The sequence below is a fragment of the Kogia breviceps genome, chromosome 16, assembly GCF_026419965.1.
Source record: "Kogia breviceps isolate mKogBre1 chromosome 16, mKogBre1 haplotype 1, whole genome shotgun sequence".
NCBI classification, from domain to species: Eukaryota; Metazoa; Chordata; class Mammalia; order Artiodactyla; family Physeteridae; genus Kogia; species Kogia breviceps.
This window is the reverse complement of record NC_081325.1, coordinates 76,105,229-76,130,687: the sequence shown is the minus strand read 5'-3', so window position 1 is coordinate 76,130,687 and position 25,459 is coordinate 76,105,229. Positions and strand designations below refer to the sequence as shown.

General features: G+C 42.6%; 1 protein-coding gene across 6 annotated transcripts in view; it reads right to left on the bottom strand.

Annotated features, from left to right (window-relative positions):
- The window catches only part of MYO16 (myosin XVI), a 537,770-nt gene that overhangs the window by 20,290 nt on the left and 492,021 nt on the right, over positions 1–25,459 (bottom strand). For all 6 annotated transcript variants that reach the window (XM_067016255.1, XM_067016250.1, XM_067016252.1 and 3 more), the window contains 2 exons: positions 17,629–17,787; positions 4,383–4,468 (listed from right to left, as the gene is read on the bottom strand). In XM_067016255.1, the coding sequence (XP_066872356.1) occupies positions 4,383–4,468; positions 17,629–17,787 (245 nt within the window). The remainder of the gene's footprint in view (positions 1–4,382; positions 4,469–17,628; positions 17,788–25,459) is intronic.

Sequence of the window (25,459 nt, the reverse complement as noted above, 5' to 3'; positions counted from 1 at the left end):
TTGATGAGGGCCAACTGCATATTGACTCTGTTCGGGCTTTCATTGGCGGCTCTGTCGGAAGGAGCAGATATTTATTAAGCTCTCAGGCACTGGATTGCCACTATTTTATCAGAAACCATCAATGATTTCTTACATTGAATATTTGAATATTACAGATATTAAGAATAACTTTTAGTGCTCTTTAAAAAAGCCAAAGAATATAACAAAAAGTTTGGCAAGAAATACAATAAATGCCCACAACGGAAATCGAAGATCGTAAACCACACAATATTACTGGGCAGAACAGATAGATGAGAGGAATAAAGTGGCAGGAAGCGAAATCTGGTAAAGTTAAAATGAGAGTGTAAATACAAATTAACTATGCTCAAATAAACAGTAATCTCATTTTTCAAAGTCAGGTGTGGACCCCTAAACAGATGTGTAAATAGCAATTTCATGCTGAGGACAAGTACTGAGCACTTGATTTCATCCATCCTCGCTGCCGCCCTCCGGCCTTCACGCCCGCCCTCTTTTGCTTTGCTCAGGCTTTCGCTCTATTTATAATCCGTGGGCTCCCTGTGTCAGGTCACCTGGCCCCCTGAGTCAGCACTGCAGTCTCAGCACAAACATGAATAAGTCCCTCTAGGCTGGTGGGTGTATTCTCAGTATTTCATTCAGTGCTGAGTCCCTCCCCACTGACTTACCTCTAAGGGACTGCATCGTGCCAAATGGTATAAACTTAAAAAAAAATGATTTCACATGTTACAAAATGGCAAGTAGATAAATGGCATGGTATTTTTATAAACACTGTCTAATTCAAAAACCAACATGAAGCGGCTTCTTCAACCTCTGCGATTCCAGTTTTGAGAACTGGGAAATGCCACAAAGCCCCCCTTCAGGACTAGGATGTGGGATTCCACGATGTCACACCTTCACTGCTGGTTTACCTGTGCCCTGGGGTGCAGAAGGACATGAATAGTTCGCCTTGGTTCACAGCCTGGACCTACCAAACCTTCTTCTACACAAGGAGCATAAATGATCACAGCCACATACTCGATCCGGCTAGCGTCTCAGCTTCTACTAGTTCCAAATATTTTAAGCAAAATCGATTTTTACTACTTTTACATAAAGTCCTTACCTTTTACAAATTAATTTTAAAAGTACGATGGAATAGAACATAAACTACATTTTCAATATTCTGTACCTTGAGAAAAGAAGCTATTCATGGAGGTGCTACTCCTATTAGAAAATTGTTTACATCTACATTAAGAATAATGCACACTCTATGTAAAACTTGAAAGATGAACGGATAAAGAAGATGTGGTACATGTATACAATGGAATACTACTCAACCATGAAAAGGAATGAAATAATGCCATTTGCAGCAGCATGGATGCAACTAGAGATGATCATACTAAGCGAAATAAGTCAGAAAGAGAAAGACAATACCATATGATATCACTTATATGTGGGATCTAAACTATGGCACAAATGAACCTATCTACAAAACAGAAACAGACTCACAGACATAGAAAACAGACTTATCGTGGCCAGTGGGGAGGAGGGGAGGGAGAGGGATGGACTGGAAGTTTGGGGTTAGTAGATACAAACGATTACATTTAGCATGAATAAACAACAAGGTCCTACTGTATAGCACAGGAAACTATATTCAATATCCTGTGATAAACCAGAATGGAAAAGAATACAAAAAAGAAATGTATATATATGTATAGCTCAGTCACTTTGCTGTACAGCAGAAATTAGCATAACATTGTAAATCGACAATACTTCAATTAAAAAAAGAGAATAAAAAATAAAATTTTAAAAAACCCTTTGATATAAAGTAAATTTTATAAATAATAACAATAAAATCAGATTAGTGTGTCAGTCAAAATTCTTCTTTGCAAGCAACAGAAACTAACTCTAACAGGTAGAAGATTTATTGGAAAGCAAAATAAATTGGATGTGAAGTTAAGGACAGGTTTGGCACGTGGGCTGCACCCAAGGTGAACGCGGTGACCAGCGATCACAGACACAGGCTAACGTCTTTGGCCACTGGAGGGAGCCACTGTGGCCAGATGACACCCCCATGGCGACTTCTATCCTCATCCCTCCCATCGTATGTCTCTCAACCCATAACCCATGGTGGATAGACAGAGCTCAGCTCACATGCATTTATCCAGCTCTCAAAGGAAGGGAGGAAGGTGAAATCTCTCTCCTTATATTATCATGGTGGTAGGCCAGCAACTTAAATATGTTGCCAGCAGCGAAAAACACAAACCACAAATGTCCACTACAGTTACTTAAGATTTTCACCTTGACCAAAACTTCTTCAAATTTTATGTAAAAGTTGGATGACTCCTCCATTGCTTTTAATGTCATGGTAAGCTCACTCTCAGAAACAAGACATCCATTCAAACTGTGGACACTGCATTTTCCCTATGACCTCTGGCAAATTACTAAATCTATTTCTTATTTTCTTTATCTACAGTAACACCCAGACATTTTATCTTCTTTAAAGGAATTTCATTAAAATCACTGATGATGCTAATTAAAATATAGGCATCCTCAAATAGGAATTCAATTTTTAGTCAACATTTAATTTTATTGCTACATGCCCAATCAGTTCAGGGCTGATTTTATAGAATTCTTATTTAATAGCATTACTAGAAAATCTAGAATGCAATATGCCTGAATGTGTCTGTATTTCCTCTGTAAATGTCATACAAGAAGCATTTATGCTGAGAGATGTGTGGCCATTCAAGGCATAGTTCCACATAACTGTTATAGGTCCCCAACACTGACACATGTGTCCTGCCAGGAGAACGCCCACACCAGGCATGGAAGAAAATGAGCCTGGTTTTCCATTTCCTTGAAAAAATGCACTGTGAGATAACTGGAGATTGTTTGCATTTGAAAACAAGCCCTCATTGAAAACTGGGAATGGACGATTATTTCCGGTGATCTTTGCCATCTCTCTTTGCATCTCAGCCAAATCCATGAAAGATCAGAGGGAAAGTTCCAGAGATGCCTATTTTATGCACCTTCTTTCAAAATGAACCCTTTTCTCTGTGAACCACATTGTAGTGGGAGCCCTGGGAAGGATGTATCTATCACTGTGCTCTAACGTATAGGAGCCAAGCCTATAATAAAAACCAAGCCAATGTTCTTTACAAGCAGGTTCCCCCGTGAATTATCATAGACAAAGCAGCTGTAATGCTTACAAGGTAAAGTAAATGCATCTCTAAGGAACAGAGGGGAGATTAAGACAATCTATTATTGCAAGCAATCAGCATTTTTTTCTCTTTCAATGCCTATATGTCAGCGTAAGTGATTTCAGCATATTGTCTACTGTAAGATTTATTTTTAAGATTAAATTATTGATTTTTCCCACTAACTCACCAGTGTTATTTAGAAAATCTCAGCTGATAATATAACCGTGCCTATATAATGTCAAATGTTCAGATGAAAACAGATCCTTGGCTGGATAATTCGTTTCTGAATAGTTGACTGAGTTTTTAAACGATTTTAATGTAGATATTTGACAAAGCAAAAGTTGTGCTGTAACTTCATAAAAAATAATCTTGCTGCTAAAGCAATAATCTTTAATATATTGATAATACAGTCTTTGGTACATTGTTGGTTGTGTACCACCTTCAAAGCAAAGTCATATTTTTTGAAGATACTTATTGAAAATAGTATTTTAAAATTCAACCTAAAAGGGACACTAAACTATTGATATAAATCCTTTATTCTTTCTACAAACACTAGAGTTTATTTTAAAGTGATAATCCTCTTTATTTTGGCAAAATTTTTGAGGCCAAACACATTATGCACACACGTGAAATTACTGCAGCACGTCAAAAACGTTTTGTGAACTGCGATCTCGTTTTGATTTTGCAGTGTTCTGATCAAATGATAGTTTATAAATGAATTTGGATGACATGGAATTTGAGGTGGAAACTGAGAGATACTGGCCATGAAACCACAGGGGCTTCAAGCATTTTATTTCCATGTTGTCCTCACTTACAGCCTTCCTATTTCAGCTGAGCTCAAATGCAGGAAATACTAATACCGTTCAGCAGATGCAATATACCCTTCACCTGACAGTGACTTTAAAATGCCACTACATAACTTGTGTCATAACAGTTCATAGGAAACCATCTATTAATTTTTATTTACTTTGGATGTTCTTCTTCTTTTGAAACCAGCAGAAAAGAGAGAGCAGTCAGCTGATACAAAGGGAAAGAGAATGTTGAGGTGAAGACACTTACAGCAGAGTTGAAAATAACTGTGTGCCCTAGTCCAATAAGAACAAACACTCTTGGTCACACCTTCATGAATCTCTTGCAGGCATTTAACTTCAGTTACCATAGCAAAGGTAAGCATTGAGGGGTCATTACCTGAGTGGTGTGACTCTCTCTGTGTCTCTGAAAGGAGGAGGTCCCACTCCCAGACAAACTGGAGAATCCATCGTCTTCAGGTAAACCTATGGAGGGCAACACAAAATAGCCATTAAGTTGTGTGTTCTTTCCCCAAATAAAGTAAGTCGTGTACTTACTGAACAAATTGAAATGATGACATCTCATGGATTGAAATGAAGGTCAGTAAACACTCATTAAAAAAAAAAAAATTTCCCAAGGCAGCATGGTAATACCAGGTATTGCTGGAGTTGCATCTAATCAAAGAGGAAATGTACTGGCAAAAAAAAGATGAAATGATAATGAAGAAGTATGTCATAATAGCACAAACGTGGGCAAAGAAGTACTGGAGGGGAGAAGGAAAACTTTTCTAGAGGCTGAAAATAGTCTGATGAAACACTGATGGGGGAAAGAGAAGCCTGTGGGCAATGGAGGGTAAACGGGTCCCTGAGGTTGCAGTCTGTTTCCCATTTGAGGGGTAGCAGGGTGGCTGAGAAGGGATGGAAGACAGATAAGACACCATCAAGTCTACGTGTCAGATGAATTCTATTGACTATCGTTCATTCTACACCCAAAGGAAAGGAGGAGAGGAGGAGATTGGGTGAAATTCCATGCGGAAGAGGTCAGGGTAGCTGCCTGATCACAACAGACCAACACATAACCAAGTCTACAGGCTCAGTGGCGGGTCTGAGGCAACTTATATCTCCCATGATACAGAAGTGCGTTCGAGGCTCCCAAAGCTTATAGTAATTATCCCTCGTGACCCAAGCAGGGTTCTTCATCGGCGGCCTGGCTGACGTCTTGGGCTGTATAATTCTCTGTCGGGGGGTCTGTCCTGCGCACGCACAGTGTTCATCAGCATCACCTCCTTAGCTGTGGCAACCAACACTGTCCCCAGACATTGTCAGATATCCCCTGGGGGGCAAAATCATCCCTGGCTGAGAAGCGCTGTGAGAGAGGATCAATCGGGTGACTTACTGATATAAATGAATGGATGACAAAGTTACCATCCAATGAAAGCTCAACCGAGACAACTTCGATTCTGCGGTCATTGCTCCTCTCATCTGAAATCATAATTAACCAGTACGGTAGAACTGCTTAAACATGGACAAGATTCCCGATTTAAACATCATTTGAACATCACTCATATTTTTCCAGTTAGAGGGTTAGTACTGCAGAGAAGTCCACAACATCCTGTTAACACATAAGAAGACTTCCCAGTTGATCTTCTTGATATATATACAAATACCTTGGCATGGAAGGGTTGGTTCATTGAGACTGGGCAGGAGAGGGCCAGTATCTGGGAAGTGATAGACATACGGATGGGTGGTCATGGGGGGACTGGGTCTTGGTCAAAAGCAATAGCAATGTCTAAAGTTGCCCAGGGGAATACTGTATCGGGACCCGGGGAGCAGGTGTGGGGAAGGTTCCAATCAAGCAGCGAGTGTTAGAGTGGTCGGAATCAATACACAGGAAGGGTGGGTGGAAACCCCAGATCACACACAGGTTGGCGTTCCGGGCAACTAGATAAGCAGATAGTCACAATAAAATGTATGTCCAGGTAGCAGGCCCAAGCTAAGAGTTTGGGGTTCGTGTGAGAGGGGGATGAAGGGCCCACTGACAAGCAAGACAAATGTCTGCTGCTAGAGAATCGGGTTCACTGGACGTCTTATAGAGACGAGGAAGCTGGGAAGGAGAAGAGCGCTGTGACCCGTTTTTCAAAACGAAATGATCAATTAGCAGATCGCTCGCTGAATCAGAACAGAAACTCGGCTTACTGAGGACCCAAACTCCGAGCCAAGTCATTAGCATGAACTGCTTCAAACAGTGTCAGCTAAATAAAGCTAGGAAGTACCTAGGTCACCCTCTGAACAAGGCACTGGGCAATGTGCCAAGACTCAAGAAAAGGTCTGCCTCCGAGGAGCTCAACTCTTCACGGTAATGCTTCTTGAGCAGAACACACAGCAGAATGACTGAAGGGTTCCACAGGGCACAGGTGGCGTTGGGATGGATCTGGAGAAAGCAGGGGTTCACTCTGGTTGAGGGATTAGAGGGCGAGTGATGGCGGAGATGCCGAAGGCTGCGGACCTTCCAGGATGGGGAGGAGTTTGAAAGGTGAGCAAGGTTGTGGAAGGTCAGCCTGGCCAAGGGAATGGAAGAGCTGCAGCATCGTCACATGAACACGAGACGTGTCCACGTCCGGGCGGGTGGCCTGTAAGATGGCCGAAGTGGGGGACCTGGAGGGTGTCGTTCAGAAATTAAAGGCGTCACCTAATGCTTCACAGAATCTGGCGATATTTGAAGGCAATGGGTAGCACTGTAGATTCCTGGGAAGGGCTGTGGCATCAGGGTACCTAAGTGGTGGGTGCAAAGGCATCTCTTACCTGTCGACTAAAGAAGGGTCAGGACAGAGAGTCAGTGTCGGGGGTGGGGATGGAAGGCTGCGTGGTGACAGAGAGAGAGTGACAGAGAAGAAAGAGGCACTGGAGAAATTCTGGGAATGTCATTTCCTCCTGGTGATGCAGGAGGTGAGGGGGCTCCGGGGGAAGATGACTCTGGGGTAGCACTGACCCTGGAGGTCTTAGCAGGGAGGTGAGAAAGCCCGGTTATGACCAATACGGCACACGGGAGGGTGAAGCCGGAGGAGCAAAGGAATAGCCGGAAGCACCGAAGGTGCAAAGGAGATTCAACGAGGCAGGCTTTCTTTTTTTGGCCAACAAAACCTTTTATTTTGTTGCCATATTAGAAGCAGTACTTTTTAAAGGCAAATGATCTAAAAATGACACCAAAGACACACGCCATGAAGGAAAAGAAAATGTATCAATACTTCTATTCGAACCTTAAAAATAAATATACTTTAAAAATATCAAAAAAGTAAAATGCAAATTTAAAAAGAACAACATAGAACATTGAAATACACCAAATAAAATGCTCTATTATTCTTAAAACATCCTACAAGTCAAAATAAAGGACCTACTCTCATATTTTAAAATATGGGCAAAGACTCTGTACAGAAAATTAGAGAGACTATAAATGACCACTAAATAACAAACAAATTTTCATTAAGTATTCAAAGAAGTGCACATAAAACTACAATAATTAGCCCATCTTATCTATCAAGACAACAAATATCTCAAGACTCTTTATTACAGAAATTTCATGTACATATAAAAGCAAAGAGAATATAGAGTGAAACTCCAAGGACCCATCACCAAGCTTCAGGATTTTCAGTATTTCAACCTTGTTTCATCTACTTCTCATTATCTTTTTAAAACATTACAGAAATTATATTATTTCACCTGCAAATTCTTGAACATGTGTCCCGCATGTAGCTAAGGGACATTGTTACACAAAGGCATCAGAAGAACCCCAAAGCCTTGGGGTAGAGAATCCCACTGCGCTTTCCCACAGGGTTGAAGACCCCTGATTGGTGCTGGGGGCACATTCAAGGTTCATCTGAAGCCCTTTATTTGTTGACTTCCCTTGGAAGTGGGGTCTCCATCACAGAATGATTTCTCACGCATACTTATACACCTGCTCTAGTTTTCTCAGGGCACAGCCCTCTCCCAGACCAGACTCTGGGGCAATAATTCCCAGCAAACACAGTTCTATGCCCCTCCTTCCATGTCCTCTTTCTGCGGCAGCAACAGTGTGCTTCCCTTCCTTGAACTCTACCCACATACCCCGACTTCCATTCATGCCAGAGGCTCCAAATCATAATATCTGAACACCAGGGTAGACCATCAAAATGACCTGCATGTCTGACTATACACACGTGGGTACTTGGGTCTATGTGTAAACAAGTCATAAGGCCTTGATTCTAGCATTATAGCCTGTGTGGTCTTGGAGGAATTAATTCACTGCCTTATACCTCATCTATGTCATGTACATAATTCTTGTTCTTATTGGATAAATCCTCAGGGATCTTCTAGCTCTAAAATAGCTAAGGCTTTTATGATATCTGTGTATAGGTAATATTTATTGAGCACTGATTTTAGCTATAGCATCATCGTATTGGTACTAAATCCCCCTAACAATCCCACAGGGCAGGTCCTTTGCTTGTCCCCATTGTTAAGCTGAGAAAACTGAGAATTGGAGAGGTTGAGTCATTTTCTCAGGGTCATGGAGTGAGTGTGCATCAGCCCTGGGTCTGAGCCCAGGCAGAGATGAGCCATGCAACACCGCTAGGAAATGGCAGAGTCAGCAGTTCCATCCGCCATTTTCAACCCGACATCTCAACTACGATGGAGGAAACTGAATTAAATGAAGCCCAAATTAGAAATTATTCAATATGACTTCAAACTATCTTTAATGAAAAGGCGGAGTGGAGCAGGGCTTTCCGAATGCCTGAGGAGCCTGCTTTCTTGACAAACCTACCTTCTACTGCTCAAAAGAGATAACTGCACCATATTCTAGATCGTCAAGTGAGGGCTTGCTTCCTCTGGCAGTTTGGCCCTGAATCAGAAAGCAGTATGAATTCCAAAGAATCTATACAGTTCCTATGAACAAGATGAGGTTGTAAAACCTATATTTGAATACATTTCATGGATTCTAACCAAAGGCTCCTTCGCTAGGGGTCTGGATCTTTCTTGAGCATGAGTGAAAACAGCCATTCTCCAAAGTTCCCAGAGTCAATGTGGTTTGGTGCTACCATAGCACTAGGTTCAATGTGGCCTTGGAGTCTATGTAAAGAATGCAGAGCTTCTGGTCTTGTAAATGGCCTCACCCCAGTACTTCATCACCATAGACTCTCCTTACAATGCACCAAGGATAAACACAGCACAAATAAAGAAAGACAATCTTCAGAGAATGGTAAATGTAAAATCAAATGTAATGACTGTATTCTTTAATTGTCATTTTTTCTGATGCCCGGCGATAAAATGTGTAGTCATCAAGCAGCAAGAAAGAATATCACACTGAATATAAAATGGCCTAGATAGAATTTGTCATGTCTTTATTTCCCCACTAAACATCTTTAGATCCACAATATTTTGTTTGATATGACTACAACGTTCTAGCACTAAAAACTGTTCTCTAACCTAATGATAAATAACCACAAGTCCAGGGAATAATTAAATATACAAAAAAAGATCTAAGTCTGTGTTTGCATCAGTAAAAGGATGGCAATTAAAGTAAGTGATAGCTATAATTACCCACACGTAACTATATTACAGCAAATGAACAAACAGATAATTATTTCTGGGAAGCAGAGGTAGCATGCAGATACTGGCTTTCCAGAGAAATCGTTTCCTTGAAAATAACACTGTTTCTGATTCAATGAAAACCTCAAGTTATTTTAAACATTTCTTCCCATCTCATGCCTTTATTTAGGAAGCACGCTGACTATACGCTGTGAATTGTGAACCAGTACGACTAACCAATTCCAGTTATAATGATCGTAGTGTACATACATAACATCTGATCAGTTTTTATCACACCGACCAGGAGAGGATTTTCTGACTCTGGCCCCGGCAGAGGACTTACCGGTTCTTATGAAATATGCAACACTGTTCCCATCAGTAAATGCTGTTACTGAGAATCCAGAGCATTGTGCAGGGTATTTTAATAGTCATGGGAAGGTTCCAGGAACCCAGAAGCTCATGGTGTCCACACAGGTAAATCAAAAGAAACATGTCATGTTGCTTTGAAAGACTGAAATCCCAACTGAAATAATTTTCCTTTTGTGCACATAACTCGAGATTTTCAAGTGATCTTCAATGAACAACATCGCAGAACTAGCTTTATTTTAAAATCTGGTCTCTATAAGCATTAAAGGGATAACGTATAAATCTCTGTTTCAGGGTTGGAACATACACTATCAGTTACATACTGAAGTTTTGAAGCCTGATATTCCTAAATATTTAATTTTATATGATTAATTTCAGGCAACATATTCCACAAACATTTCCATTTGGCCTAGAGGGTTTTCTGGTTTCTTCCGTTGGTTTGGGGGTTTATTTTGATTTTTAGAGTAAGACTCAGAGTTTTTTGTATTACGTTTTCTAGGACCATTTACCAAGCCAGGGCTTTTGGCTTTTGACTCAAAACACAGACAAATTAAATATTTTGGTAAAGGGGAGTGCCTATTTTCTCTCTCCTTGTGGAAGAATAAGCATCACCCAAGGTGAGCTAGGGAGAATGGCAGGGAAGCCTCCCAGAGTCAATGTGGTTTGGTGCTACCATAGCACCAGACACAGTCTATGGGAGTCTATGTGAGTCGATGTTTAATAAAAATGAAAGGATATATGGTTATCTTTTAAAATGTTTGTGTATTCAGTTTTGATCAGCCAATATATTTTACCTTCCATTTTTGTTTAGCAGTTATCCTTAAATACTCCAAAATTGAAAATAAAAAAATGAATTAATTACCTTCTTACTAGATATATGCAACCTTTGTGAAATATTCTCTTATCACACACTTGTTGACTATTGCTATCACGCGAATTCCATTTTCATTATTTTAGGAGTATTTAATTTCGGTATAAGGGTAGACAATGTTTTTGCTATCCTTTATGTAAACGGTTATCATCAGAGATTTCAGAAAGCAATGGTTTTAAAGGAAAGATTATATCTCTATATTTCCATCTAAACACACAGACACACATAAATCTGAACATGACACATTAACATGGACAGTTTTAGAAAATGTCTATTTTAATCAAGTTGGAGTAATCCATCATAAACACTCAGTTTTATTTTAAGGATAGAAAATCGGGAGATAATTCTAATATCCAACAACTAGGGCTGGGTTATTTTAAACCATGTGAGTCCTATCTGATGAGATGCTATATGCTCATGTACAAGTAACGGCCAACTGTATACAATGCAGATCTGCATTTGTTGACCTAGAGATACACTACATGAGATTTCTCAGGGGAAAAAAAGCAGATTGTTAAAACCACGTGTACAGTATAGCTCAAGCTTTATAAAAACAAAACCAAACATCTTATATAAACACACACATATACTTGTATAAAAAAACCAGAATTCTACACAGTGGAATATTAGACATGTTTTGGGTATTTCTGGTTAATACAAGGAACGGTAGGTTTCACTCACTGTTTATTCTTTCCTGTATTTTCCAAATTGTCACAGAAAACATGTACAGCTTTTATAACGTGCATAACATTAAAACGCCAGATGAATAGTAGTACGTAGTTGAAGAAGAGAGGAGAAAACTCAGGAAAGACCCATGCTCTGGGAACCTGGGAACCGGTACGTCTGTCTGTTCTTGGTAACTGCAGTTCCTTTCCCTAGAACTCTTTACCGCAGATATAAAAATCCTTCTCTATCTTCCCAGTGTCATTTCCTCCCATCGCACCAAAAAGCCTCTGTCTTACGAGCCAAATACTTCCAATCAATCGTTACATGGAATCCCTGCTTAATATGGGGGGAGGGACAGCATTCAGAAACACTTCGGGGCTTTTTCTCTGGGTGCGCGTGAGATGAAAACAATCCTTTTCCTGCGCGCAAACAGAACACTTCCGCATTACCCTGGGGTCCTTGACGCTGAGCTTGAACGAGCCCCGCCCTAATCAACTACCCGCCCCATGACTCCTTGCAAGTAAAGCGTGACTTGTGATGAGAATCGCCCGGCTAGATTTTCCGCAAGACCCATTCGCCCCCTCCTGCTGGGCGGGTCAGCAGTGATGTGCTCAGATGCAAAACTGCATCCCCTGACCTTACTTGGACCTGGAGGGAAGCCAGGGATAGGACAGTGAAGCCCGAGTCTCTTGACGGCCATGCAGTATACCACCATCCTGGCTACCTACCGGCCATTCTGAAATACCCTCCCTCCCTCTTTCTCTCCCATTTTTTTTTTTTTTAAGCGAGGAACGGTAACTACCACACAAGTCAAGGAATAGAACATTGTCCGCTACCCAGAAACTCCCAAAGTTCCCTCTCAGATCGGTATTGGCTCTTTCTCCTCCGAATGAGATCCCTGCCCCAACTTGCCTTGCACAAAGCTCCTCTTCCTGGTCCGTCAGTTCTGAAATTCTATAGGGTCTGGAGCAGGATCACGTGGTGGTTTTAACGCGCATTTCTCTAGTTACGAATAAAGTTGGACTTCATTAAAAATGTGGACATGCCTTTTCATGTGTCCTTTCTGTTTTTCTGTTCAGTAGTTTTTGTTTGTTTTTAAGTAAACTCTGAATATGGCCCTTTGTTGGTTAAATGTGTTGAAAATATTTTATCCCATTACATATATATACATATATATATGTGTGTGTGTGTATATATATATATATATATATTTTTTTTTTCCCTTTACGGTTAGCACTTTTTTGTATCCTATTTAATTTGTTTAAGAAGTCCTTTCTTTTCCCATCTCTGAGGTTAAAAAATTATTATTCTATATTTTCTCCTATAAAGTTTATTTTACATTTGACATTTAGATCTAAAATCTACCAGGGATTGTGTGTGTATAGCGTAAGGTGGGGGTCAAGTTTCATTTTTGTTCCTCTCATGGACAGCAATTGATTATTCTTCCTCCAATGCCAATTCTGTCATAAATTAAGTGGCCATTTATGCAAACTGGGAGAGGTTTCTGTTTTAATGTATTTTCTTCTCCTTCTTCATTCTTTTTTTTTTTTTTTTTTTTTTTTTTTTTTTTTTTTGCGGTATGCGGGCCTCTCACTGTTGTGGCCTCTCCCGTTGCGGAGCGCAGGCCCCGGACGCGCAGGCCTAGCGGCCATGGCTCACGGGCCCAGCCGCTCCGCGGCACGTGGGATCTTCCCGGACCGGGGCACGAACCCGTGTCCCCTGCATCGGCAGGTGGACTCTCAACCACTGCACCACCAGGGAAGCCCCTCCTTCTTCATTCTTATTCTCTGAAGAGTTTGTATAACAGTGGAATTATTTCATCCTTAGAATTTTGAGAGAACTTACCAGAAAATTCATTTGGGCCTAGAGTTTTCCTTGTAGGAAAGTATTCATTTACAGACTCAATAATTTAACATTTACATTACTATTTAGCTCTCCTATTTCTTTTCTCTATTTTGGATTAGTTGTAATTTTTTTTTGAGAAAAGTATTCATCTAAATTCACAAATTTATTTTGGCATAAAGCTGTTTATAATATAATTATTATCATTTTTTAATTTTTGGAAGATCTGTGGTGGGTCCCCTTTTTCATCCCAGAATTGGCTATTTGTGTCCACTCTATTTCTCTATCACCCTTGAAAGAGAATTCTCAATTTTATTAATACTTCAAAGATTTTTTTTCAAAGAATTAACATTTGACTTTGTTGCTTATTTTACATTTCAGTAACTTAGGTTCTTATCTTCCTTGAATCTATTGACTACTCAGCAATGTAATTTTTAACTTCCAAACAGAACTGTTGTTGTTTTTAATATGTGCATGTTATATCTTTTCCTTTTCTATCCCTTCACATTTAAATTTTCAGCATCCTCATGTATTACATGTTTTCAGAAACTTTAAGCTTTAAAATATTGTATTAATTGATTTTTAATGTGAACTTACACTAAATAAGAGTCTTTTAAAGTTTAATGGAATTCAACTGAGTTTAATTATTTTCATGTACGCTTTTTTGTCTACCATCTGAGACTTTTCTAATTGTCGTACCTTGCAGATTTTCCTATTTTACCCCTTCTGCTATCTTTTAGGTTGATTGACTTTTTATTATTCTATTTTACTCTATTAGTTTGGAAATTATACACCTCTCTACTGTTCTTTCAGTGGTTACCTTTGAAATTATAACCTGTTAATGTGATTTATCAATGTATAATAGGAAATATTATTTTTACCCCCTCCTAACTTTACTTAGTTTTTTATTGTTCATTTTTCCTTCTTTTACCTGAGCATTCTGGGTCTGCCCATGTTTAATTCTTTCAGTTTTTGTTTTGTTTTGATAAGATATCCTTAACGCCCCTTCATTCTTACAGAAGTATTTTACTGTTTGTCAGCTTCTAGATTGGCAGTTACTTTATCTGAGCATGTTAAATATTTTATTTTATTGTCTTTGGACTTCCACTGCTTCTTTAAAAGTAATTTGTCTTTTTTTTTTCCTTTTTAACCTCTGGCTGCTTTTAAGATTTATGCTTGGTTACCAGTGTCTCACTATGATATGCCTAGGAGTATTTTTCTTTGTATTTATTCTATACTCAGGCTTTTTTTTTTTTTATAAAACAAAAGTGACATTTACAGAAAGAAAGATTCACCTTTATTCTATGTACCTGCCTATAAATTTATAGGAACACACTCATTCCTGTTTGTCAATACCACCACATGCCCCTCTGTGGTCTGCTGCGGTCTGAATGTTTGTGTCTCCCTAAAACCCATATGTTGAAGTCCTATCCCCCAGTGTGGTGGTGTTAGGAGGTGGAGCCCTTGGGAGGTGATTAGGTCATGTGGGTGGAGCCTCCATGAATGGGACTCGTGCCCTTATAACAGGGACCCCGGAGAGCTAGCTGCTTCCTTCCGCCACGTGAGGGCAAGCAGGAAGCTGGCAATCTGCAACCTGCAAGAGGGCCGTCATCGGTGCCGGCACCCTGACCTTGGACTCCAGCCTCCAGAACTGTGGCCACCACGTCGCTGCTCTTTACAGGCCACCCTGCCTGTGACATTTTGCTACACAGCCCAGCCCTGGCCACTGCACCCAGCTCTGGTAACCACTCATCTCTTACTGTCCCTGTAGTTTGCCTTTTCCCAAATGTCATATAAATGCAATCATACTCAGAGTCTTTTTTTACTCAGTGCAATGCATTTGTGATGCACCCATTTTGTCGTGCGTAATAATGGTTCATCCTTTTTTCTTGCAGACTTGATCCCTGCATCGGTCAGCCTCTGAAATGCTCCTGATGGGCCCGCCCAGAGGCACTCCCCCCTCAGGTAACCCCTTCCCACGATTCCACTGGACCTATAGGGCCTAAACCCAACAAGCCGGATGTGGCCGGAGTGCTGGATGTCCCCTCCAAGAGCAGCCGTGCAGTGGCCGTGGCTTCCATCCTGGGTGCTCTTCCTTGCTTCCCATGGACTGCTGGCTCTGGGGAAAGCCAGCCGCCCTGTTGTGAGGCCTCCCTTGTGGAGATGTTCCTGTGAGTGATGTTGAAATCAGATCATCTTTCCAACCAGCCTCAAGATGACTACAGTTTGGACTGATAGCTGATGGCTTCCTCGCGAGGGACCCTGAACCAAAGGCACTCAGCTCAGCCACACCCAGATTCCTGACCCACAGAAACTACAAAACAACAGCCTCTACGTTCTGGAGGGTAATTTTAACACAGCAATTAATAACGGATACAGTCCAGTCACCAACTGAAGGACAATTCATTTATTTCCACTTTTAGGTGATTATGAATAAAGGTAGTATACACATTTGCATACAGGTGTTTATATGGACACTGTTTTCATTTCTCTTTGGTAAACACCCAGGAGAGGGGCTGCCGGGTCATATGGAAAGTGTATGTTTATAAGAAACTGCCAACTTAAACCTGTTTCTTAGTGCTTTCATCAGTGCTGGAGAATTCTCTCCCATTTCTCACCAGATCTTTTCTCTTGCCCACAGACTCCCTCTCCTTTCCCCAGAATTCCAAAAACCCTTCTCAGCATATCCTTCAGGTCTCTAAACTATTTTACTGGACTATAGGTTCTAAACCATTTTCTGGAATTTCCACTCTCCTCTTCTGCTGCTTTGTGTTTCATTCTTGATATTTTCTGATTTATCTTCCACTTCCCTAGGATTTTTTTTTTAATGGCTGTGTCTAATTAACTTTAACCTCATCCTCTATTGTACTTAATTTTATGACTACATTTTTCAGTTTCAGAATTTCCATTTGACACGTTTTCATGGTTTCTGATTTCTGCTGACATTCTCATTCTCTTATCTCCTTAGGCCTAGTAAACATACTTATTTTAAAGTATATGGTTTTGAACGCCAATCTTTTGAGCCCCCATGGATAATACACTGCAATGGATTGCTATTTCTGCTTGTAATTTTCATCTGCTTTTGTGTCCTCATGTGCCTGGTTCTTTTTGATTATGTGTTGAGCTTTGTAGTTGAAAAATGGTTTGTAAGGACATTCTGAAGTCTCGAATACTGTAATTGTCCTTTGGGATAGATTATACTTTTTTTCCCCCAGGTACCTGTGGGCCCTGTCAATCCTGGAGGACCTCAGTCCTGCCCCAGGGATTGAGAAGATTCACAGCTGAGCTGGGGTTCCTGGTTTTTCTTCTGACTCTCAGGATGGACCCTTCAAGGCTTCACCCCAGGGCCTTGGCAGGTGCTGGACTCAGCCTGTCCCCACAATCCTAAAAGGCCCAGCCAAGCTTCTCAGCTACCTCCTGTGGACTCAGTGAATGCCCCCAGTGTCCTTCAGAGAAAAGCCTAGAATATAGGCCTCTTTGCTTGGCCTTCATTGCATCCCATGGCCACCTTCTCAGTCTCTTCAAGAAAAGATTGGTCTGAATTTTCCCTTCAGACAATACTAGAAACCCTGGGCTTCTTCTAGTGTGGGAGAAAGAAGCTATTTGTTTAAGCCACTATTAGACAGGGTTTGGATACACACAGTCAAGCCAGTTTCTACAGGATACTTTCACTGATAGACTCACATCGAACAACTAAAGCCAGGTTGGTGTTTACCCTTCCTTTAGTAGTATTTTCCTTCACACTTTTGAGATATGAAAAAAAAAAGGGGGAGGGGGGAGGGATAAATTAGGAGTTTGGAATTAAAATATATACACTGCTATATATAAAATAGATAACCCACAGGGACCTATTGTATAGCACGGGAAACTATACTCAATTGCTTGTAATAATCTATAAGGGAAAAGAACACACACACACACACATATATATACATACACATATACACACACATATATATATCTGAATCACTTTGCTGTACACCTGAAACTAACCAACATTATAAATCAACTATATTGCAATAAAAAATTCTTTTTAAATAAATAAAAAATAAATAAATTTTTAAAAGAAATGAAAAAGATATATTTTTCATTAAAAATTCTGTTAACCACAGACCAAACACTCCATAAAAATCTCTGAAAAGTCAACTAATACCAAATGCAATCTGAATTCTTTAACTTGAAAATAAGAAGTTGACAACACACCTAGAGTGATATTTCATACTTTATACCCTTTTCCAGTTTTTAAGCCTACTTCATTTTTGTTTTAAATCCATTCTCCCTAGAAAGTGGATACAACTTAGAACGTATATCTCTTTACTTCTGGGTGTAAAGAAGTGCTTACCGTTTGAGACGGAATTTCCATTTTCAGCAGCGATCGCGCTGGAGAGTGAATTGGATAATTGAATCCCATGGCTGTTTGCATTTCTATCTTGGGTCTCTGACGCAATTTCTGATGTACCAAGATCATCTCGGCTAGTAAGGTTCATGTTAGTTTCAAAACCTGAAACAAATTGTAAAAAAAATTCTTCTTTTCTGATAAAGTGTACTGAGCAAGTTGAATCAAATAGTGGAAGGAAATAATAAAACTTATGAAAAGAAACATTAATTATGTTTGAAACAGTAAATTAATAATCACCCTTAGTCAAGCGTATAGCCTACAAAATATTCACCAAATTTTGACATAACACTGTTAAACACAATGGGATGCATTCAGTGGCAGTAATGAATTTCATAACGTGTTATTTTCAAACATTATTATGAAATGCTATACAGAAGTTTTGATGTCATATGTCTAATTACTTGTCATTACAGAACTGCCTATCTTGAGAAGGTTATTTCCTAAAGGAAGCATGGCAATTTATTCATGTTTCAGAAGTTTTCCGAGTTTTTAAATTAAGTCGAGCTGAGGCAACCTTAGAGCTTTGAAAAAAATGTAACAAATATATTTTCGCTATTGTTACAAGGTTTATTATCCACTCAGGAATACTAAACTTCAAAACCCTACTTCTGCATTCTATACAGTAACAAAACTACCTAAATGTTTAATGCATGTGCTGTATTGAGTTCTCTGAGGTGAAGAACACAGAAGCCACCGCCCAAATTAGGCTGAAGAGTTAAAGAAGCGCCCCAACCCTCTGGGGAATTTCTATCCGACATCCGGGACCTGCCACGTTGCTTCTGTCCCTTGTCTGTGGGTGCAGAGTAGATTCTGGGTATCTCTTAGTCAGGCTGTTCTGAAGTTTTAGGCCAATACATTATTCAAAAAGGACAATAAACGTAATACGCTTTATTATATTTTATGGCAGAGGGCAGCAGGGGGCCAGCCCCCCAGAGCTCGTCTCCAAGGCTGGGCTTGACAGGATCCTGGCTCTCCCTCCTGGATGCTGTCTCCCCTTGCGCTTGAGACTTGTGCTCAAATAGCACCCAGGCCCCCTCAGCATTTCCCCAGATGCTCACACGGGCACGTTTCGGGGCTTGGGATACGCATTCCCTACGCCTGGGATGCCCCGTCCCCGCTCGGCGCTCTTCCGTCCCCACCATCAGTAACGTTGCTCAGAGCAGCTTCTGTGCAGTGCAGCGGCCGCCCCTTTCCGAGTGAGCAGGTCTGCAGCGCCCAGACCGGAGGCCGTTCCAAGGCTTAGAGAAGGACGAGCTGGACAGAGAGAATGAGGGCAAAATGAGCAGGGCTTTGAGAGCCACGTGGAGGAGGTTCTATTTCCACGCCCCAGGGAGTCGCTGCGGACGCCTTGCATGGAAAAAAACAAGCGAAAAGGCTTTGGCCGGAGCGGGAATCGCAGCCACGGCGAGGTCGGGTGATCGTCACCGTCTTAGCTCTTGACGGCCGGAGACTATTGAACGGGCTGCAGCTGAAAGAGTATCTATTCAACTTGGTCCACTCTGTTTTGCCTTTTTAAAAATAATCTTCTGAAAATTAGTAAGACAGGTTTGGTTTTGAAGCTATCTCAAGACACAGACATTCACCTGCTTTTATTTCTCTTTAAGCTTTTTTTTTTTTTTCACTCTTTAACTCAGTTGTTTATGGAATGCTTTACTCTGGCCCGACTCCTGCACCATAGCGGGAGGTCCAGTCATGGGTACACAGGTAGCTTGGAGCGCGGCCCCGCAGGACCGTGAATTGGCAACCGACAAGCAAAGGAACAAGCAAAGGAACAAGCAAAAGCAGAGGAAGGAATTGCTGGCTCCCAGCTGGGTGGCAGTGGAGCTGGGCAGCCCCGGTTCTCTGGCAGTGGGTCCGGGAACCTTCTCCAGGGGGTCCTGTTTAGGCTCAGTGTGAAGCAGGGCGTAGCACCTAAGGTAACAGGGACGTCCTCTTGGGTCTGGCGGTACAGGACCCAGTCCTCTGAGACACTGTGTGAACTCCTGGTGCGTATATGTGATGCCAGCTTCCCCCACAATGGGTTTCTATCTCATAAACAACTGCTACATGTAAATTATAGGCGAACCCTCCATTTTTTGCTATTGAAGTTAAAAAAGATATTTTCATATTTCCAATCAGCAGGTTCACTTGTAGCCAAGACATGTTGTAAAACGTGTCACAAAACTCAGGCCGGGATCCTTGCGTTACCTACTAAAATTTTCTCTATGTTATTATTGTAAGAGTGCACGTCTGTCTATTCCAAGGAGGGCTCCGGATTGGAATAAGGGAGCGAGTCCTTCTTGAGACGGAAGAATAAGTGGTCAACCTGATGGCAACTATTCACACTGTTGTCACGGTAATTACCGTCTCCTGCATGTTTATTACGTGCCAATCCCCTGCTAGAGGTGGAACTTGACTTAGTTCTCATTTTCACAACAGATCTGAAGAGCTGTCACTCCCTCGCCTGTTTTTGAGATGAGGTCACTGAGGCCTGGGGAGGTGAATCTACCCACAAACATTTCACAGTGAGCCGGCGTGTTGCCGCTGGGTTTAGACCAAGGCTGCAGGGCTGTGCCGTCCTCCCACGCTCACTCTCTGGCTTGGCCCCTTCCGTACGGGCTTTCTTCCTTATTTCCTTTGCTGATGTAAAGAATAAAGCAGCTTCTTTTCTGTGCTTTTATCACCCATGCCTCAGTGGTAATGAACTGGGAACCCCAGCTTGAAAAACTGTCCTCTAGCCACTGAAACAGAGTTGCGACAGCAATATCGACATCGCCACTTTGGTGTTATGCTTATTCATGAATATTAACTGAGGGATCCTTGGTTACTACATTCTGTGTCAGCCTCTTCTCATAAACACCCCGACTCCACGTTGAACCCGTACATGAGGGTCTGTGCTCCAACTTGTTCATTTCTCGATTCAACCCCAATGAGGTTTTGACTCAAAAATTTGATTTTACCGGCTTCCCTGGGGGCGCAGTGGTCGCGAGTCCGCCTGCCGATGCGGGGGACGCGGGTTCGTGCCCCGGTCCGGGAGGATCCCACGTGCCGCGGAGCGGCTGGGCCCGTGAGCCGTGGCCGCTGCGCCTGCGCGTCCGGAGCCTGTGCTCCGCAACGGGAGAGGCCGCAACAGTGAGAAGCCCGCGTACCGAAAAAAAAAAAAAAAATTGATTTTGCGGTAAAGTTGTCAGTTTCATGCGAGAATGGTTGCAACATTCCTCGTCAAAAGTACACCCATTATTTAAGCACCGAAGAAATTGCGACAGCATCCCATCAAGAGGACCCTGGTATGAAGTCTGAAGAAGGCTTGGTTATAAAAGTGCAGGTACAGGACGCACATTTTGTGGAAAATTAAAAAAAAACAATACAGAGCAAATACAGTCATCAAGTTTGTTCATGCTTCCAAGCCACGGTCAGCAGGGTTTTGAGGGTGAAGAAAAGTCACACCAAAAGAAAATATTTGAGATTCTCAATGAATCTCAGCAAACAAGTAGGGAAGTGAGGGCCGGCAAATCCCACACAGAGGTTTAAGGGTGTGTCTGAGTCTTTTTTGTCTCTCTGCATCTTGTGAAATCGTAACATTAGCTCATTCGAATGCCTGTGGAATTTTCCTGCAGCCTGAGAACAGGGTTTCTCTGTGCCACCCCCTGCTTCCTGGTGCTGTTCTCACAGGTACAGGAAAGATGAATGACGTCGGGGGATGTGACTCAGAGATACAGTCTCGGTCTTTACATTAAGATAGGATGACTGAACACAAGTATGCAATGAAGGCACATTCAAGTTCAGTATTAATCGAACGACACAATTCTACCTAATCTCAAAATATGAATATGCAAAACCAATTCTGTAGTCCAGTGCTAGCTTTTATATAACCAGAGTATCAGGCTGGGTGGGTGTGATGTTCTGAAAACTGTGGCTTTTGATAGGAGATGCTACTGCACCCCACGCCCGCCCCCCGCCCCAACCGACCTCTCCAGGGGACATTTGACTCTGTCTGGAGACATTTTCGGTCGTCACACCGGGGAGGTGGGGGCTACTGGCATCTAGTGGGTAGAGGTAAGGGTTGCTGCAAAACCCCCTACAATGAACAGGACAGGCCTCCAGGATGAAGACTGGGGGACAAGACACCTGGCCTGGGATGTCAATAGGGCCGAGGCTGACAAACCCTGCTTTAAAAGCTAAGTCATGGGATTTCCCTGGCGGTCCAGTGGTTAAGACTCCACGCTTCCACTGCAGGGGGCGCTGGTTCGATCCCTGGTCGGGGAACTGAGATGCCAAAGGAGGAAAAAAAAATTTTTTTTAATTAAAAAAAAAAAAAAAGCTAAGTCAGTTCATGCCATTTCGGACTCACATCTCTCCACCGGTTTCTAACTTTGCTCGGGTCACGATCCAAAGGCTTCCTGAGGCTGAGGGACCCTCCAGGACCCCGCTCCCCGCTCGCCTTGGACCTCATTTCCCACTGCCCACCTGCCACACCCCTGCCCAGGCCCAGCAGCTCCTCTGCACTCCCCCACTCATCCACTCACTCTCCCCGAGTGGAGCCGCGGGCTCTGCGCTTTGTTCAGGGCTCCGTGCAAACTACCCGGAGCAGAAAGGCCTTCCCAACCACCTTCTGGAAAACGGTACCCCTCGCCCTTCCCCAGGTCAATCTCCGTCCCCACAACTTGCTTTAGCTTTCTACACGGTCCTTCTCACCACATGACATGCTACGCTTCAAGCGTTCGTTTGTTTTCTGTCTCCACCTTCCAGAAAATCGACCCCACGAGCTCAAATGCCATCTTGGCGCCTCCAAGGGTGCCTGCACATAGTAGGTGCTCAATAAGTATTTGTTGAAAGAAAGAGAAAAAAGAATGAATAATAAATGAATGAATACAACAAGATGGCTCTAAAAAAATCCACTCTCTTAAAGAAACCACACTCTGTGTAACTGCGAAATAGTTGACAAGTTTACTAACTGAAGAATTCATGTGAATTAGTACAGAGAAATCATACACCACAGTAATCATCTCTCCCCATCCACATGAGATTACTGGAAACATATAGAAGGATTTCCACCGTTAATGATATGCCTTGAGTTCTAATCTCCACTTATTTAACATTTTAAGGTAAGGAAATTTCTGTGTGTGGTAAACATGTTTTACTCATTCAAAGGGCCAGAGCCGTTTGTTTTCTACCTAAGAGTGTTAGACTGGACAAGACACAATAGCCCAGATACGGAAGCACACCACTGATGGATGAATGGAGAAAGAAGATGTGGTACATATATGCAATGGAATACTACTCAGCCATAAAAACAATGACATCTTGTCATTCGTGAGTACATGGACGGACCTTGAAGGTATCATGTTAGGTGAAATCAGTCAGACAGAGAAAAAGACAAATTACTGCATGATTTCACTTACATGTGGAATTTAACAAACAAAACAAATGAATAAACATAACAAAACAGACACAGAGTCATAGATACAGAGAGCAAACAGGTAGTTGCCAGAGGGAAGGGTGGCAGGGGATGAGAGAAGTAGGTGAGGGAGATTGAGAGGAAGAAGCTTCCAGTTACAGAATAAATGAGTCACGGGTGTGAAACGTACAGTGCGGGGAATGTAGTCAATAACGATGTCACAGCTTTTAAACAACAAACAAAATCAAAGGGCCAGAGCTGTTTGACTTCAACCCAAGAGCGTTAACTTGCAGAAGAAAACACTTGTGAATATTGGAAATCTATTCCCGACCGATGGTAGGAGATTCCGCGTTTTCACTCTTTTCCCACTAATTACCACTGATAATTATGTCATTATTGTCCTACAAATACACAAGGTTCATGCAGAGTTGCTTTTTTAAAAGGTCTTACTTTACATGGCTTCACAATGTCGAATGTCAGGAAGTTATCATCGATTTGGTCAGTGCTGACTCCTGGAATCTCGGAGGCTGGAGACGACAGGTGGACGCCGCTGGACCCCAAGTCTACAGGGGAGGCTCCAGACCACACGCCACTTTCAAAGACCACCGCTACGGCCCGTGGGAGTCAAGCAGAGCACCCACAGTTAACACCTGTGTGCCTGACAGCGTTTTCTGACAGTTTCTACAGCCATGTTGCTGTAGTGACTTTTCGGTTACTTCTTCTTCTTTCTTTTTCTTTCAACAGATCTTTATTGAGCATCCAGTGCGCGCAGGCACTGTTCTAAGCACAGAACAAAGAGTATTTTGGTTTGCTTTATCTTCTCATTTTATTTATTTATTTATTTATTAGTTATTTATTTATTTATTTTCTTTTTTCCGGTACGTGGGCCTCTCACTGCTGTGGCCTCTCCCGTTGCGGAGCACAGGCTCCGGACGCGCAGGCCCAGTGGCCACGGCTCACGGGTCCAGCCTCTCCGCGGCACGTGGGATCCTCCCGGACCGGGGCACGAACCCGCGTCCCCTGCATCGGCAGGCGGACTCTCAACCACTGTGCCACCAGGGAAGCCCTATCTTTTCATTTTAAATAAACGTCCACTTTGCTCCCTAAATTTTGGTAATTTTTATTCTCTTTCTTAAAGAAGTTTCTCCTTTCCCCAATTGCAGAAGTTTCAGTTTCTCAAAAACAAAAAAAAACCCCAGAACCTGTCCCAAACATAGAGGGTCCTGGCAGCAATGCATCTGATCCAGTCCTGGCTCTCGCTGGGAGATGTCACTGAATAAGGTGACAAGGGCGCACGACGTCTGGCTCTCACTGATACTCCGTGGAAGCTTGCTGCTGTTTTACACGCTCCTCAGAGCAAGCTCCAAGCAGCAAAAGCCTAACTCTTCACGGGTCACAGGACGGGGGTGCACGTTGGCCTGGGAGTCAGAGGTGTAAGTTCACAGAAGGGGACGCGCCTGGAAGAGGAGAGGAAGCAGGGTTTTGCTGGGAGACTGAGGCTAAGCAGAGAAAATCCTCTCAGGAAAGGGATGCAAAGATTTTCAGGGGAGAAGAGAAGCTTCTTACTAGGGAGGAAGGTGACTCCTTGAATAAGTTTGGGGCGTTCAAGAAACACGTGAGTGCGGTGAGCGACTCAGAGAACTCCCTCCAAATCTACAGCCAGAGGCACAGGGGCTGGTCCATCCGTGGGAACCAGTGAGGGGCCCTTGAGCTGGCGGCCACTCTGGGGGCTTTGTGTGAGCTGAATGCAGAGCAATGGGCCGTGGGTCAACCGCGCACCCCCCTCTGCGCCAGGAGGCCTCTCAGCGATGGAGCACGTAATTCTGAAGTCGTGCACAGGCCAAATGGTATGCAGAGAATTAGCCAAGAGCTTTTAGAAATGTATACCTAAAAGAAATGGTTCCTTAAATGCTCCCATTCTAGAGGGGTGATCAGACACCATAAATGACAGGAGTGTGCAGAAACAATTGACAAAGTGCAAGAAGAAAAAGCACAAATGGGGGCTTCCCTGGTGGCGCAGCAGCTGAGAGCCCGCCTGCCGATGCAGGGGACGCGGGTTCGTGTCCCGGTCCGGGAAGATCCCACGTGCCGCGGAGCGGCTGGGCCCGTGAGCCATGGCCGCTGCGCCTGCGCGTCCGGAGCCTGTGCTCCACGACGGGAGAGGCCACAGCAGTAAGAGGCCCGCGTACCGCAAAAAAAAAAAAAAAAAAGCACAAATGACTGTCCAGCTACCTTGGGGGATTTGGGGATGAGTAATCTGTACTCGTCGTGGTGGGGTGTACATTCTACTCAGCTGAGTTAATGTTGGCTGGGTTGTGTGTGTGTGCGTTAAAGCCTTTGACACTCAAAATGCCAACATGTCCAGGAGATCCAGGGTGCGTCCTAACAGGTGCCTCT